The sequence below is a fragment of the Tripterygium wilfordii genome, chromosome 23 (assembly GCF_013401445.1).
Source record: "Tripterygium wilfordii isolate XIE 37 chromosome 23, ASM1340144v1, whole genome shotgun sequence".
Classification (NCBI taxonomy): domain Eukaryota; kingdom Viridiplantae; phylum Streptophyta; class Magnoliopsida; order Celastrales; family Celastraceae; genus Tripterygium; species Tripterygium wilfordii.
In genome coordinates, this window is record NC_052254.1 from 8,355,155 (window position 1) to 8,372,008 (window position 16,854).

Below are 16,854 nucleotides of genomic sequence, written 5' to 3' on the forward strand. Positions count from 1 at the left end.
TTTATTATGAATTTTTGAAGTTCATTGGAACATTTTATTAAGGGGTGTTTTTGAAAGATGGGTGTTTATGAAAGTAAAAAGATTGTATAAAAGAAAAATTAAAATAATTAAAAAATTAAAAAAGCAAATATGCCCTCACTCTCACACGACTTTCTCTCTCCTCTTTCTCTCTCTCTATCACGGTTTACAGGCTATTCCGACGATTCCGACGACGTTGACGGTCATGGTTGGTACCAAAAGAAGTGTAGGAGTGAGGCGAGTATAACTCAAGTTGAATCACATCGAACGGAGCTCCGGTTTGGGAGAACCCTAGGATTGAAGTTCCAGCCACCGTGAACTTCCTTTGGTCGATCCGGCCGATTCTGACAACGGTTTGGCTTGTTTCAGGTACCTATGAGTTCATCTCATCGAGCTCTTCAATTTGGTGTAAGATTTGACAGGTTTGGGAGGCCGGATCGTTGGCGGTGGTGTTGAATGGGTTTGGCCCGAGTCTGGCCGAGTTGACCCGGTTTGACTCGGTTTGACCCGGTCAACCCATTGGACTCGGTTTGACCCGGTCAACCCATTGGACTCGGTTTGACCCGGTTTAACCCATTTGACTAGGTTTGACCCGATTTAACCCATTTGACCCATTTGACTCGGTTTGACCGTTGACCATAGTTGACCGAACGTATTTTAACTGTATTTTCGTATATCGTGTTTTTCGATGTAGACGGTGATCCCAGTTGAGATTCGAAGCGGGTTGACTTTCGAAGTCAAGGGTTTGACGGGGACGCGTGTGTGGTATTCGCATTTTGATTTTCAGGTAGGGGTTTCCGTGTCTCTCGCGTGTGGTTCCAATGTTTCGGTTTCACGGACTCTTATTATATTGTGGTTTTGTCGGTTTCGGGGGTGGAAATTCGACCTGTTTGTATGTTTTATACGTTTTCTCTGTTGATTACCATTGTTGGTATGTTTTTAGGAGTGACATGATTAGAGGTGATTGATGTAGATTGTGGGGCCCATATAGGAGCCCAATATATCGGATTATGATGGATTATACAATAGACCGGGTACGTACCTGTAGACTGTCTGAGGTGAGGTGCATCACAGGGGACACTTTCTGGTGTAGGTCATGCTATCGGGATATCCGATCCTCATCCAGTTTCGGTGTGGACCTGAACTGGGAGACACCCAACGGGGATTAGGGTGGGTCGAGGGGTGGATTATGGATTATGGATTACCGGAGACTGGTGTTTGTGGTTACGGTGCTGTATAGCTTTATCGGCTGTCATGTTACTTAGTTGGATTACTGATAGTTACATATTAATTGTACTTCATATTATGCGTCATATTCCTTGATTTCTTATTTCTGGATATCGGTGTTCTCTTTCTATGCCCTACTGAGCTTCTTGGCTCACCCCTCTTCTTGTTTTCCCTTTCAGGTGAGTTGGATATAGGTGACGATGGTCAGCGGTGGGACGCATGAGCTGGTGTGTAGTCTCGAGCTGTTTCTTTAGCCGAGTGTGAGGACTTTGGGTATTATATTTTGTATATATTACATATTTACTCAGTTTGATCTCGGGTAGATATGTCTTCTTATTTCCGCTGTGTATAGATACTCCGATGGTTTTGGTGGGTGTATATATGGTATTTTGGAGAGACTGTTTCCTTATATGTTCAGGAGTTGTTTTCATTTTATATACTTTATTAGGTTTATATATATTGGATTAAGGCTTGGTTCGGGGGATAGGGTCCCCTATCGGTCACGTTCTTGTAGGTATAGGTACAATTCGGTATACCTTAGGAGAGAGGGACGTGACATGGAGCAGTTGCGTAAGACAAATCCCCCGGAGTTTTCTAGAGAGGGGGAGGGTTTTGAGGCTGGGGAGTGGTTGCACCAGATGAGCAGGAGATTGGATACCTTGGCCATACCGGACAGTAGGAGGATGATGTTGATCTCATATTATTTGAGGGGGACAACTTTCGAGTGGTGGGATTCCCAAAGGAAGAATGATTTGACTTGGATGTCCTTTGAGTTACTATTCATGCAACGATTCGTGCCACGGTCTTTCCAGGTGGATAACGCCATGCAGTATCTTGATTTGGTGCAGACACCCGAGATGACAATGTCACAGTATACCAAGAAGTATGAGGAGTTGTACAAGTATGGGAAGAAGTATGCTCCAGATGATGAAAGTAAAGCTGAGAAATACCGAGACAGTCTACTTCTGAGCATCTGTAGGATGGTGATTGCTTCTAGGGTGAGGACTTATGATGAGATGGTGGATATGACACTAGAGTTGGAGCGAGGAGAGCGCAACTCCCGCCAGTATTGGGATGTGCAGAAAGGTCGTAAAGCTTCAACAATTAGTGGCAGTGGAGGAGGTAGCCAGAAGAAACCGAGGACTGAGTTTCAGGGCTTGAGAGGCCAGAAGGTTGATCAAGGCAAAGGTTCGGGGCCAAAGGATGGCAAGATTGTGTGCTTCAAGTGCAGCCGGGAAGGCCATAAAAAGAATCAGTGCACTATCTTGGGAGTCAAGTGTTATGGGTGTGGTATGATCGGTCATAAGAAGCATGAGTGTCCACGGGGTGGCAGAGCTTCAGAGCAGTCACAGGCTCCGGGTTGACCACCACCAGCTCCTACTCCAGCTCTTCCTTCTACTATTTTGTTAGGAGGGTGGGGCTAAGCAGCAGACGACATTGACTCATGGGAGAGCATTTGCATTAGGACACCAGGAGGCACCTGAGCATCCTAACTTCATTGGAGGTACCTTTCTCATTTTAAATTGCTGGGCAAAGCTGTTATTTGATTCAGAAGCTACGACATCATTCATTTCTGCATCCCTTGCACGCGCATTGAGTTTGAAAATCTCTCCAATGAGGCTAATGTTTACGGTAGACATCCCTTTTGGACATTTCACTTCATTGGAGGGTGTAGTTCTTGATTGTGTGTGCCGGTTTGGTAGTATAGCCCTAAAGGTTGATTTGTATGTCTTAGACTTCAAGGATTTTGATGTAATCCTTGGAGTAGATCGGTTAACAAAGTATCATGTGTTGATGGACTTTTGGGATAGAAAGGTCACTCTTAAACTACCTGAAGGTGGGGAGATACAGTTACACGGATCGAAGGGTGTCCCATGTCCTCACTTCATGGACAACCCTTCATATTAAAATTGTAGGATCACGAGTTTGATGACATCGGCACCTAGGGGTGATGTAGCTACTCTGACACGTGTGGTAGAAGAAAACATGGATGTATTTCCAGATGAGTTACCTGGATTACCACCGAAGGGGGAGATTGACTTTACCATTGAGTTGCATCCGAATGTTAAGCCGATTTCAATTCCACCATATCGAATGGCTCCGGCATAATTGAAGGAGTTGATGACTCAGTTGAAAGAGTTGCAAGACTTGGGATTTATTAGACCGAGTGTGTCCCCGTGGGGAGCACCAGTATTGTTCGTAAAGAAGAAAGATGGCTTGTTGAGGATGTGTATAGACTACCGGCAATTGAACAAGGTTACAATAAAGAACAAGTATTCGAAGACGGCATTTAGGACACGATATGAGCATTATGAGTTTTTAGTGATGCCATTTGGGTTGACAAATGCTCCGGCGGTGTTTATGGATTTGATGCAAAGGGTCCTTCGCCCATTTTTGGATAGATTTGTGGTTGTGTTCATTGACGATATTTTGACTTATTCTCCGACGATAGAGGAGCATGAGGAACACTTGAGGTTAGTGTTGCAAACATTGAGAGATAATCAATTATATGCTAAATTGAGTAAATGTGAGTTTTGGGCTACGGAGGTAAAATTCCTAGGCCACGTGATTAAGCAAGAGGGCATTGCGGTAGATAACTCTAAGGTTGAATCCGTGTTGAATTGGGAGAGACCTAAGAATATTTCAGAGATTAGGAGTTTCTTGGGATTAGCGGGGTATTATAGAAGGTTTATCCAAGACTTTTCAAGTGTTGCCGCACCTCTGATGCAACTCACACGGAAAGGTACACCGTTTGTGTGGTCCAATGAGTGTGAGAAAGCTCTTAAGGATTTGAAGGGTCCGTTGACATCTCCACCGGTATTAGTGGTTCCGGAGAGGAGTGTATGATACCAAGTGTATTGTGATGCTTCCGGAGTGGGGTTGGGTTGTGTGTTGATGCAAAGAGATAGGGTAGTGGAGTATGGTTCTAGATTGTTGAAGATACATGAGAAAAACTATCCGGTTCATGATTTGGAGTTAGCGGCAATTGTATTTGCTTTGAAGCAATGGAGGTATTATCTTTATGGAGAGAAATTTGAGGTCTTTTCAGATCATAAAAGTCTCAAGTATTTATTGACCCAAAGAGAGTTGAATTTCCGACAAAGGAGGTGGATGGAATATTTAGAGGACTATGACTTTAGTTTACAATATCACCCAGGTAAGGCAAATGTGGTTGCGGATGCATTGAGTAGAAAGCATAGAGTTGCTAGTTTGTTTATACATGACTGGGGAATTGTAGAGACAATAAGTCAATTTGGTTTGGAGTTGCAAAGTGTAGAGGAAAATGTGTATTTGGGTAGTATGACTTCTAGACCAATGTTGATTCAAAGGTGATGGATGCACAAAATGGAGACCCGATTTTTTATACATCTGAGGAGGACTCCGGATGGGTTCGGGGTGATGATGGAGGTATGAGGTTTGTGGGGAGATTGATAGTACCCGATGACAAGGAGGTACAAGAGGAGATCATGAAAGAAGCACACCATTCTCGATTTGCTATGCATCCCGGAGGCACGAAGATGTACTAAGATTTGAGAAGAAACTTTTGGTGGAGAGGCATGAAGGCCGATGTAGCTAGATTTGTGGCAAGATGCTTGACATGTGAAGAAGTGAAAGAGGAACACCAAAGGCCGGCGGGTTTGCTACAACCCCTACCGATGGCACAATGGAAATGGGAGATGATCACTATGGACTTTGTGATAGCGTTGCCGATGACACCTAAGCAAAATGATACCGTTTGGGTGATAGTCGATAGATTGACCAAATCAGCTCACTTCCTACCGATGAACAAGACAAACACCTTAGAGTCATTGAGCACATTGTACGTGCAGGAGATAGTGCGACTCCATGGAGTGCCACTATCCATTGTGTCAGATCGAGACCCACGATTAATGGGTAGATTTTGGGGCAGTTTGAGGGAGGCTTTAGGGACACAACTGGATTTCACTACGCCATATCATCCGCAAAGTGATAGGCAGAGTGAGAGGACTATCCAGATGTTAAGAGGATATGTTATGTGCTTGTGTGATAGATTTTGGTGGTAATTGAGAGAAATACCTGCGTTTGGCAGAGTTTGTATACAACAACTCATACCAGAGTAGTATTGGGATGGCACCATTTGAAGCACTTTTATGGGGGACCTTGTAGGTCACCATTGTGTTGGGCGGAGGTTGGGGAGAAAGCAATATCGGGACCCGAAATGGTGAAGGAGGTGAGAGACGGAATTGAAAATATTAGAAAAAGGTTGATCACGGCTCAAAGTAGGCAAAAGTCCTACGCAGATAAGAGGAGAAGGCCATTGGAATTTGTAGTTGGGGACAAGGTATTTTTGAAGGTTAGTCCACGACGTGGCATTCAAAGGTATAGCAAGCAAGGGAAGTTGGCACAGCGGTTTGTGGGTCCTTTTGAAATCCTTGAGCTAGTTGGACCGGTAGCCTATCGTTTAGCGTTTCCACCAAAATTGGCTAAAGTTCATAATGTGTTCCATGTTTCTATGCTATGAAAATATGAGCCGGATCCATCACATGTTTTAGATTGGACTACATTGGAAGTGGAGGAAGATGGAAGCTACACTCTTCAACCGATAAGGATTTTGGATCGAAAGGACAAGGTCACACGATCAAGTGCCATACCATTGGTTAAGGTCTTGTGGATGCATCATGACACGGAAGAGGCAACTTAGGAGGTTGAGTCGAAGATGAAGGAGAAATATCCGCATTTATTCACAAGTCTAGGTAAGTTTTTTTTTAATTTCAAGGACGAAATTTCTTTAAGGGGGAAAGGATGTAATAACCCGAACTTCTTTTCTTGTAGAAATTAGGTAGGACCAACATGTGTTGAGTATATAGATATATTTAAAACTATTAGAAATAAAAACCAAGTGAATTGGGAGTACACAAGTGGTTTAAAAACTGAAAATTTGGGTTACAGGTGTAACTGTCTGAACAGCTTTTAAAAGCTGTCCGGACAGCTCCAATAAAATGGCGCAGATCTACCAAATAGGCAGAGGTGTTCGGACAGCCTTCTAGGGTGTCCGGACACCTCTTTAAAAATCAGCCCGTGAATTGTTTTAAAAACATCAATTTCACGATTTCTCTTAAAATACACGACCTAAACAAACCCTAAACCCCATTTTCTCTCAAATTTCCTCCCTCCCATCAATCTAAGATCATTAACCAAGGTAAGATTGTCCTTTTCAAGTTATTTCAAGTTTGATTCATGACTTCTCTCTCTAGTTTACATGTTCTTAAATTCCTCTCTTTGTCCTAATCTTTGAAGGTTTGAACCCAAACTCAAATCCATGAGTTCCTACATCATTTGAGGCATAAAGAAGCTTGAATCCCTTCATTCTACTTGTTAACTATGGTAAGTTTTCTTAAACCTAAAAGCTAGTATTTAGAGATTGGGTGATTTGGGATTCTAGGGTTTTATGGGTTTTGTAGATTTGAGGGAAAATCTTTAAATTAGATGAAATTAGTGATTTAATAGGTTGATTTAGACTTGTTTATGATTGTATTTCTAGATTCCATTGTTGATTGAAGTGGCAAGCTTGAGTAGGTGAAGTTCAAGAACTTGGAAAGTTTTGGGTAAGAGAAGGTAATAGTTTCTTGATTTATTGGGTTAATTTGTGTTAGATTTATGAAATTGAAGTTGTTATATATTGATTGGAGGATGGACCTATCGAATAATAGGTTCATTGTGGCCGGAGAATTCAAGGTTGAGTATTGGTTTACATAACTAGTTTTTGAAGTACGAGGTAGGGAAATTCCACCCTTTGTTATTCTCTTTGAATATGTCTTCCTATTGAGAACATTTATCCTTCCCCATTGTTCATTATGATGCATTCTCGCCTCAATTGCACCTAAGGGAGAACAACCCCACTTTGTGTTTTCTTCGTTGTATGATTTGAGTTATATTGCATACCCTACTTGTTCAATCTTTCATTGAGCATGAATTATTCTTGAACATGCATCATGTGGTATATATATATATATATATATATATATATATATATATATGTAGGTTGTATGTAGATCCCATTGCATCGCCATGTTGGACATACATTGTAGTTGCATGGTAGATATCGGGTATGTACCCGTATATCTCCTAGTTGTGATTGATGTGAAATGTGGAATGCCATTGGGCCGTTCAGGGTCCCTAAAAGTACGAGAATGTCAGTGGGCCGAGTCAGGATTCCATATGTGTTCGAAACACCATGCGATGATGCCGTTGGGCTGTTCAGGGTCCCGATATGTATAGGGATGCCGGTGGGCCAAGTTAGGATCTCGTATGGTGTGGTTATCTACTTGTGTTTGGTGTACATGATGTTAGCTATCATATTGTTGCATTTGTGCCTTTCTTTAGTATTTCAACCTTGTATTATTCACTTACTCTTTATTATTCCCTACTTGGCCTTTCGCTGACCCTTTCTTTCTCCTATTCTCTCCTAGCAAGTGAGTCTAGTTCTGGTACTAGGATCGCGGATCAGTAGGAGGGTGTGTGACATGGATGGACCCCTGGAGACTGATAGGACTAGATGGTTCTAAACTTTGATTATGTTATTACTATTTTATCGTACTTCTTTTCTTACTTGAGACGCATTGTGTGGTATCCCTATTCGATGGTGGGAAGGACGGTTGGGAGGGTACTCCGTGTGATCGGGACTCTCGAACCGGGTTAGTGGATTTTGTGTCCCGACGATTTCTTATGTTTGTGGGATTGCTACTTGTGTTGGTTGTTGATTATACATGTTATTGTGTGTGGAGAAATTGTGTGATTGTTAGGTGGCCTGAGGCCCTGCTTAGATGTGAAATTGATTGATGATATGAGATGTTTGGTGGCCTGAGGCCCTGCTTAGACTTGAGAATTTAACTGTGTTATGAATTGTTAGATGGCCGGAGGCCCCGCCTAGGTTGTGAATATCTTTGTGATATTGCTACGCGTTTACTCCAGGTTGGCATCCTCCGTATTATTGGGAGGTGCTGTCAAAATTTTCAGTGGTGTGATGATTGAATTGATTATGGTTTAATTTAGACAGTACCAAAAGTAAAGCAATCCTGGTCGGGGCGTTACAGTTATGGTCATCCCTTGTGAGAAGCAGTGTTCTCCAATCCGACCCAAGTATGTCTGCATTGGTTTTTAGTTGGTTGAATTCTATCCAAATAACATCTTCAAGTCCGAAAGGGTGACCTTTTAGGAAGGTAAAGTGCCCCAGTACTTATGAGATGCATTCCCAATTTGTTTTTGTTTTGGGTTAGATTTAAAACTCTGATTTATGTTTTGGTGGTTATGTAGCCGCATTATAATTTTACTTTTTTGCAATAAAACTTCTACCCTTACACAAAAAGTATTAGTGCAGAATGAGTTAGAATAAATGGTTTTGGAAGATTTTACCACTTATTCAATCAAGAGGACCTAAGAATCCAACAAGAGAATGTTGAGAATCGAACATGAGAATGTAGTATGTGATAGGAATAGTATGTTAAAGGCCATTATTTTATGTAATATTCAAACTCGATTTATTTATTTGAATAAACTATATTTATCATTTAAAATGAGAAAAGACATATTGACATCAATGTCTTTTATTCTATATGGTATATGAATTGGTGTTTAGAGTCTAAGCTTACACACGGAAGATCAATTCATAAGTTCCTATCGAATATAAGTAAGCGATCACAGCTAAGACGGAATTAGACAAACCGTCGGCTTGGCTGTGGTATAGTATTTCAGTATACCTATCTTGGTTACGGAGAGTGGCAAAGCTTGAACTTACTATACTAGTACACTTGGAGTGTATTGATCAGGACTACGTGTGAGTCAATTTTTCCAGTCTGACTATATGGAAAATTGTACACTCACACAGACGTTATAGAATTGTTCATATTCTTAATTTATTAAAGATTATTAGTACATGTGCATTTAATGTACGGGACCTTGATTTATTAAAGGGTGAGATCTTTTTGTACAGGTCAACAAACACCAAGTGAGTTGGGTCACCGCATTAATTGTACGATGGAAAATAATCTGTTAATAAAATTCACATCCAATTATGGATTGATGATACCCTCTTGAGAATGCTTATAAGATTTGAGATTGTGTCAAAACCCTACAGGTGGATTTTAATTAATCCAACACATTCAAATAAGTTTAGCGGTAAGATTAAGGAAATATTTAAAGATGTCAATTAAATATTATATGTCAGTGGCATATTTAATTGACGGGTATCTGTAACTTAACGTGAGGAATTTATGAACAAGTATTTCGAAAGGCTCAAATTTAATTTGAGATAAAATGGGGAGTGCAATACTAGAAGATACCGGAAAACCTAAACGGACCGGAATTAGGAGAGGGAGAGGCTTAGGGGCTGGCCCACCTAGGGAGAAAACCCTAGGTGTGGCCGAACCCTATAAATACACACATAGTGTGTGTTTTGTTAACACAAATTTTGAGACACCAGTTGGCCTCTCTACTCTCTATTCGTTTCCACTCGTTTTGGTTTGTGTTCTTCATGTTCTTGGAGAAAAGAGATCACCTTCTCAATCCGAGTTTGGGAATTGGTACATACGGTGGAAGATCCGCAAGTTTAAGCTTAGTATCAAACTCGCTGACTCCATCCTTCATTCTTGATTATTAGAGATCAAATCAAAGAGATCTAAAGGTATATAATCTTCTTGTAATTAATTGATATATAATTTGTGCTATGGTGATTAGTATTTGATAAGAAATTTTTGAAACTAGTCTAGTTATCGTTTATGTCTATGAGGTCCTTATACGCTTCCGCGAGTTACATGTTTCCAACAGTATGTGCATTTGAAAAGGTAATACGCCACAATTTCAACACCAAAAACAAAAGATTCTTGTGGTAGTTTTGTCGTACTCGAGCAAATAATGTTTCCACACTTGCTTATGAATGTTCATGCTTAATGTTGTCATAGAGCAAACAATGGAAATGATGCATAGCCTTCTCAACATTCGGAGCATATCGGCCCATGCAATAAGCCGGTGATTCCAGTCCCCTTTGAACACCTTCACACAGCATAACGTCTTCCATCTGCAAATCACAAAAAGGTTTTCACTCTCACTTCCAAACTTCATCTGCAATAATTAGCAGAACATAACTTGTACGTTTTACCTGCACTTGCTCACTGTCAACTAGACTTGCATCTATGAAATATTTATCGTCCTGCGTTCGGAAACAAAATACCATCATATAAAATAAAATCAGCCGGAGGAACCAATTGACCTATATCGATGGTCTCGAATAGTGCAGAGACATGTAAGAGTAGGAATCACCTTAAGATGTGGTTCAAGGAAGTAGTCAAATACTACTTTGCACATTTTGGGTCCTAGTGGGAGTACAAGATTGGTGTCCATCCAAGGTCCATACCTTATATGATCCCAAAGAATTAGTTGATCAGAAAATAACTAAATCAAACATGGCCATTATAGATAGATGAGCAAGCATTTACCTATTAATCATGAAATTCGGATAGATGAACGCATAGAGAGCTTTCGATCCAAGTCGAAGAGAACCGTTTTCACTTTTTATTGAACCACTTTCGCAGCTCTGGATGCTTACCTTCTCAAACATCTACCATACACATTGGTAACAATCACTTAGATATATACAAAGACAAACACCATCAAATTCCGAGTAGTATAGAGAAGGAAGGGAAGTATACGGTGGTAGAATACGAATCAAGCTTGAGACCAGATGCGAGGCCTTTATGTGCATAAGGCACATGGTAACCACCATCCAAGTAGTTGTCACAAAACACCTGCAAATTGAGGACAAGAATGTAGAGCTAACAAGGCACTTGGGCATAAACAGAGTAGAAAATGCAGAGGACCATACCTTCCAGTTACATTCAATCGTGTATTCGCGTCTGCAAACATGACTTAGCGATGAATCAATTCCATTCGTACTTAGTATCTCGGAACAGCTACCGAGCCATTCACTTCCGATCGTATTGGAATTGATTTCCTCCTGAGACATCTCTTTGTCCAAATTCAGAATTACAAATGGCCCCCAAGTTGCCACTTTTATAGGTACAAGCCCCATATCCTGAACTCCAATGACCAGAGAATCCATAAAATCAATCAAAATTTATAAACAAAAGAAGATAAGAATTACCGTATTGACACGACATCTCATACCTTTTTATTGAAGTTTTCTATCCCTGTTATTCTGTTTGCTTTAAGCAAAGAGCCATCTAGTCCATAAGTCCATCCCTGCAGAAGAAATTTTGTTCACTACATATGTTTAGTAACCGTTTCAACCCAATAAGTCAACAGGTTTAGCGAGGGCAAATATCATTACATTTAAGCACACCCCAACAAGCCCGTATGAGACTTTGGAGTTTGAAAAGTGAGGATTCAGCAACTGAAGAGAGATAGATGAGCCTTGAGATAGCTAAACCACATTATCACCCAATAGTCTAATTTCATTATCATAGTAATCCATTGAGAGATACAATACCGTTTTGTGTCACTTATACATCTAAGGATTAAGTACATACTGATATAAACAGCTCCACATGTTTAATTATTCATATATGAGGCACCGATACGGGTGCGGTGCCACGAATACGAGGATACAAGATACAGTGATTCGTCATTTTCTCATGTAGGATACGGGTATGGCGGGGGTACGGCTAATTTAGTACTCAAACAAAAATATATATATATATGCTAAAAATGATATATAATATTCATATTCCACAGCAAATATACTGACATGCATATATTGGCATATATAATGGCAATACAATGATATATGATTGGTGGGACTAATACAAACCCCATGTGGAGAATGGAGACCAGTCTTCTATTCCTTTCTTAGTTTTAAATTGCAATGGAACCTCAGGACCTATGTACCACGGACACTCTGTTTTGGTCAGAGTGTCGGTGTTCGACAGACTAGTCTTCTATTCCTTTTTTAGTTTTAAATTGCAATGGAACCTCAGGTCGGGACTACAAAATTAGTGGCAGACAGTGAATTTTAAAAAATATCTTTGTTTGGCTATTCGCCTGTGTACAAATGGCGTTCTTATTAGTGGACCATTACTACTCACATTTCAGATTTCACAAATAATGATATAACAAAATTAGAAAACAAAGAGAGAGAGCCGGTTAGATTGACAATCGATTGAGTTAGGTATATGTGTACTAAAGGTTCGATTCTAATGAGAAAAATATTTCTTAGTGATATTTCAAAAAAAGAAAAAAGTGAGAGGCAGAGGTGGCAAACCAAAGAGGTGTAAGCATCAACACCAACCTACCACCAGAGAGGTTTTGTTGACAAACAAGAGATGCAGAGAGCCGAAGAGAGATAACAGAAAGTTGGAGCACGTAAAGTGTCGACTAGAGAGAACACAGAGCTGTCACGAAAGTGAACGAGAGCAGTCGCGAGAAACGCTATTCATTCTAAGTCGTATCGGATTTTGTTAAAAAAATTAAAAAAAAATGCAATTCGTTTTCAGTCACACCAAGTACGTTTTCCGCCGCACCGACAGCGCACCCTCACCGGAAATGCACCCAGTGCAGGTACACGGTCATTTCTGCCACACCGGTGCTTCATCTCTACACCATGGCAATGGCGTGATCAATGAAATGCATGGATGCAGAAATGAAACAACTCAAATATGTATAATTGAAGTAAAAAACAAAAACAGTAATAGTAATTGCAAGTAGAAGCAATACATGATATGGGCAAACGAAGCAAGACTTTGTTGCGCCACTTCCAGAAGCAACAAGAGAGGCATGATGACGACAAACATTGTGGAAAGCAAAGAGCCTCCCATTTTCATCCCTGCACACCACATATTCTACATCTCCTAATCTGCAACCATTCACTACATTAAATTATCCACGTAATTTGTAATCCCAATAGTAAAAATGCATTGAAATTACTCAATAGTAAAAGTCGAACTTACCTTTTCCTTTTTTCCCTTTCTTTTACTAATAATGGAGGAATTTCAAGTAATTGTATATTCCAGAAATAACAATTCAAATATCAATCAGAATAATAATAACAAAAAATTTTAAACCTTCGTGAATTTACCTTCCAGTGAAAAACTGACGAGGGTTTTTTATCTGTTCAGAATATCCTGACAATAGATAAAAAAAAAATAATTATTATTAATATGAAAAGATTAAAAAGAGATCAGAGAAGAGATAGGGAGCATGGCAATCACCAATGGCGTGCCAGCCCCGATAGAAGATCCGTGGCAGCTCGAGTTGGAAAAAAGACGAATCGGTGTACCACGAACTGGGTGGAGTCACTGCTCTCTCGATTGGGATTTTGGGGTCGAACTCCTCCACCATGCGTTCAGCTGCAACAGTTTCGTGACAACAACCACTCAAGATCCGACTCCGATTTCGATCTCGGATCTCTATACTGGGTCTGTGTGAAGGAGGAGCAGCAGCAGTCCCGGGTCTCAGCAACCCTATCGTCGTCGTCTTCATCGTCGTTGTCATAGCTGCATGATTCTGACTTTTTAAAAGAGGATCTGCACACCACAATAATTGTAACCCAAATGAATGAATATTATGCCCATATCATCTACTTTTGGTACAACCACTACTGTACATGCTATTGTCATCGTCTTTTATTTATTATTTTCCCCATTTGTACAGAACTGCCAGTTTTGATTAGTTTAAAAAGGTTCCAAGTAAATGGTAAGCGATGACCTAATTTTTTTTAATCCAAGTTATCCCAAGTCTATGTGGCATTGTCACATAATCATGTTGACATGAAATATTTATTGACATAATAATTTTTTTGAAAATCAAATTTCCCTTTCTCTCTCCATTCTTTTTTGTTTAAAATTTGAAAATCAAAGATTTCCTCTTTTATTTCTCACTTTCATTTTCTCTCACACTTTCATTATTTCATCATATCTTATTCAATCACAAATAGACAAGTAAATCATTCATATTCAGATATTACGATATTGCACTATTTTTTTTGCCATACAAACCTGTGATTACATTTTTTTTTTGCACACAGATATGCGATTACATTGTTTTTTTGTCAAATTTCCAAAACAATCTAAATTGTCAAATTTATCAAAACAATGTAATTTCCAGAACAAATGTAAATTGTCAAATTTCATAACAATGTAAATTGCCAAATTTCATAACAATGTAATTTCTAGAACAAATATAAATTACCAAATTCCAGAACAATGTAAATTGTTAAATTTATCAAAACAATGTAATTTACAATTTTTTGCCATATATAAGCTGGAGAAAAAATAGCTAAAGAATAACAAGGTAACGATGTGTAACAATGTCAAACACATTGTTTTCATTACAGTGCAATTTCCAAAATATGAAGAAAAAAAAGTGAGAACAAATTACATTGTTTCTAGAGGTGGTAGGAGAGTTGTTGGAGGTGGAGGTGGAGGTGACAGGAGACGTTGCTGGAGGTGATTGGATGCATAGATCGACGAATTACATTGTTTTTAAACAATGTAATTTGAACTGGATTGTCAGATTCCGCCAGCTATCTGGCCAGAAAATGGATGGGTAAGGTGCTTCTTGATGTGTAGAGTCCAAATATGGGGTCAGTTGTCGGAGATGTCACCAAAGGTGGCCGGATCGACACGATTTGTGCCGCGATTACCTCCTACTTTGGGTGCTTTTTTTCAACGATAGGAGCGGCGATGGGTGGTGTGGAGGGTATGAAAATTATCATGGTGGCTGAACGCTTCCGTTCGATGGGTCGACAGCTCTGATCGGTGGCCGAACGAAGGAGTTCCGATGGAAAGTGATGGTGCTCGTGAGAGTGGGAGGGAGAAAATGAGAGAGAAGAGAGAAAGGAGAAAAAAGAAAGAGAGAGAGAGAGAGAGAGTGAGTGAGAGTGTGTGTGTCTCTTATATAGAGACAAAATTGATGATGTGGAATCTTATGTGGCACACCATATCAACTTGGGCTAACTTGGGACCAATTTTGTTGGGTCATTTAGCAGCTCCGAATGATGAGTTGGTTAGAAATGAATTTCTAGTTGAAGGAATTAGTTTTAATTTTTTGACATGTATTTGCGACGAAATTTGAGTGTGACGAACAAATAAGATAAGACGATGTGTGCAGGAATAAACCTCTTGGAACAAAGTCCCAAAAAGGGGCACAAAAAGGAGAAAGAGATTGGCCTCCAAGGGGCACAAGCACACAAATAAGGAAATAAAAAGAAAAAGGAATTCTGTTAAAAGCTGTGAAAGGAAAATTACATGCTTGATTTGAGTCTTTGATTGATCAAACCTTGTACAATGTAAAATCTAGGCTTATATACATGTTCTACAAAACTGTCAACACTGACATTTACAGTTGGATCCGTTGGATTTTTGTCACATGTCCCATGTTCCCATCAATTGTGGAGTAGTGTGGAGTAACTGCTTCATCTCTGCCGTACACGCATCTCCCACGTCCTGTCATTACTGGGTTTCTTTAATCGGTTATTTCTACATGACCCACGTTTTCTCACATATATGGTATTTGAATAATTGCTCTCGCGCATTTCGGCCATTACGAAATTAACTAGCCGATCTGTCTCTGCTCAGGATTCTTCGTTCATTCAGGCTTGGCCATCAACTGATCGTTCAGATCTAGCTATTTTACTCAATCATTGCTCTTTTATTCAAATGACACTATTTTGTCACGTGGCCCTTATGTATTTTTTATGTCCAACAATTACCCCCCAATACGGCCCGATTAAATTTTCTTTGATTAGGCCGTATTCAACTTTAGACATTCTCTGACTTGATCAGATTGGGCCTTGTTTCATGATGACCTAACATTAAATGTCTGTCTCATCTTTCTTTTCAACTTTCTCTGCCCACAGCTCTCCGAACGATATTCGTTCCTTATCCATCTCAACTGTGTGGCCCTACTTCTGTCATGTTACTTCAAACTTTTGGCCCCCACGTGATTCTGTTGTAGCCGGTTATGTTGCTAACCATTGCGTATCCCGCGCTGTTATTCGTGTTGTATTTTTTGGACACTACTACCCTTGTTTATTTATTCCTAATTTCACTCTTTCTTCTTTACTGCTTCTCTTTCTGCAATCTTTGCCACTTCAATTTCTCTCGATCTTTCATTGTATCATCTTCCTTCTATTCTTTAATCATGGTGAGAGCTTCTTCCTCCAAAGCCAAAAGGGACTCTACTTACCAAGATTACCGCACCGCTTTGAACACAACGTCTATTGAGTCTGATGTCCTTTTCGCCCCTGAACCCGACTCTCTTCACCTCTGTTTAGGTCTAGCCTTCATTGACTCAAATATTGTTGCTACATCCTCTTTGGGTCACCCACTTGTTAGCTCATTACCTTTTTCTGAGCCTATCTAATTTGGCCCCTTGTACTCTCCCAATGTTATTCGTACTTGGCCGAAACACGATGGTGCCTTCCAGACTTGGTATCAACGCATGGTTAACCATGCTCCTTCCTACGCTGTATTTGCTCGGGTAGGTATTATAGAGCTCTTGCAACTCTATACTTCTATTCCTGCCAATGATTTACACTTTTTCCCCATGGCTCTCTGTTTTTGGTCCTCCGAATTCAATACTTTTGTTTTCCCCCTGGAGACTATGACCATCACTCTTCGT

The 16,854-nt window shown here is 40.1% G+C and overlaps 3 protein-coding genes across 3 annotated transcripts; 2 read left to right on the forward strand and 1 right to left on the reverse strand.

Moving 5' to 3' along the window:
* The first annotated feature begins 129 nt into the window (after positions 1-129).
* LOC119992751 lies at positions 130-3,354 on the forward strand. The gene is made up of 5 exons (XM_038839545.1): positions 130-332; positions 1,694-2,604; positions 2,711-2,929; positions 3,014-3,095; positions 3,162-3,354. The coding sequence occupies exons 1-5, from the start codon at positions 130-132 to the stop codon at positions 3,352-3,354; spliced, it is 1,608 nt and encodes a 535-aa protein (XP_038695473.1).
* Positions 3,355-3,366: 12 nt separating this feature from the next.
* LOC119992752 (uncharacterized mitochondrial protein AtMg00860-like) lies at positions 3,367-4,092 on the forward strand. Its single transcript, XM_038839546.1, has 2 exons — positions 3,367-3,518; positions 3,648-4,092. The coding sequence occupies exons 1-2, from the start codon at positions 3,367-3,369 to the stop codon at positions 4,090-4,092; spliced, it is 597 nt and encodes a 198-aa protein (XP_038695474.1).
* A 5,879-nt stretch (positions 4,093-9,971) lies between these two features.
* Positions 9,972-13,842, reverse strand: LOC119992540 (choline monooxygenase, chloroplastic). The gene is made up of 10 exons (XM_038839280.1): positions 13,443-13,842; positions 13,310-13,355; positions 12,949-13,087; positions 11,404-11,478; positions 11,102-11,311; positions 10,929-11,024; positions 10,716-10,837; positions 10,540-10,633; positions 10,379-10,429; positions 9,972-10,297 (listed from the first exon to the last, which is right to left on the reverse strand). Exons 1-10 carry the CDS (start codon positions 13,723-13,725, stop codon positions 10,151-10,153), a joined length of 1,263 nt encoding a protein of 420 aa, XP_038695208.1. The 5' UTR covers positions 13,726-13,842; the 3' UTR covers positions 9,972-10,150.
* Between the last annotated feature and the right edge of the window lie 3,012 nt (positions 13,843-16,854).

Bases quoted from the DNA above. Each gene is read 5' to 3' on its own strand.
- LOC119992751 (XM_038839545.1), top strand. From the start codon at position 130: ATGCCCTCACTCTCACACGACTTTCTCTCTCCTCTTTCTCTCTCTCTA. The intron at 333-1,693 runs GTGAACTTCCTT...ATACTTTATTAG, and splicing joins GGATTGAAGTTCCAGCCACC to GTTTATATATATTGGATTAA. The intron at 3,096-3,161 runs GTTACACGGATC...TTAAAATTGTAG, and splicing joins CCTGAAGGTGGGGAGATACA to GATCACGAGTTTGATGACAT.
- LOC119992752 (XM_038839546.1), top strand. From the start codon at position 3,367: ATGACTCAGTTGAAAGAGTTGCAAGACTTGGGATTTATTAGACCGAGT. The intron at 3,519-3,647 runs GTATTCGAAGAC...ATTTTTGGATAG, and splicing joins AAGGTTACAATAAAGAACAA to ATTTGTGGTTGTGTTCATTG.
- LOC119992540 (XM_038839280.1), bottom strand. From the start codon at position 13,725: ATGACAACGACGATGAAGACGACGACGATAGGGTTGCTGAGACCCGGG. The intron at 11,025-11,101 runs GTATGGTCCTCT...CTCAATTTGCAG, and splicing joins CGATTGAATGTAACTGGAAG to GTGTTTTGTGACAACTACTT. The intron at 10,838-10,928 runs GTATACTTCCCT...TGTGTATGGTAG, and splicing joins TTGATTCGTATTCTACCACC to ATGTTTGAGAAGGTAAGCAT.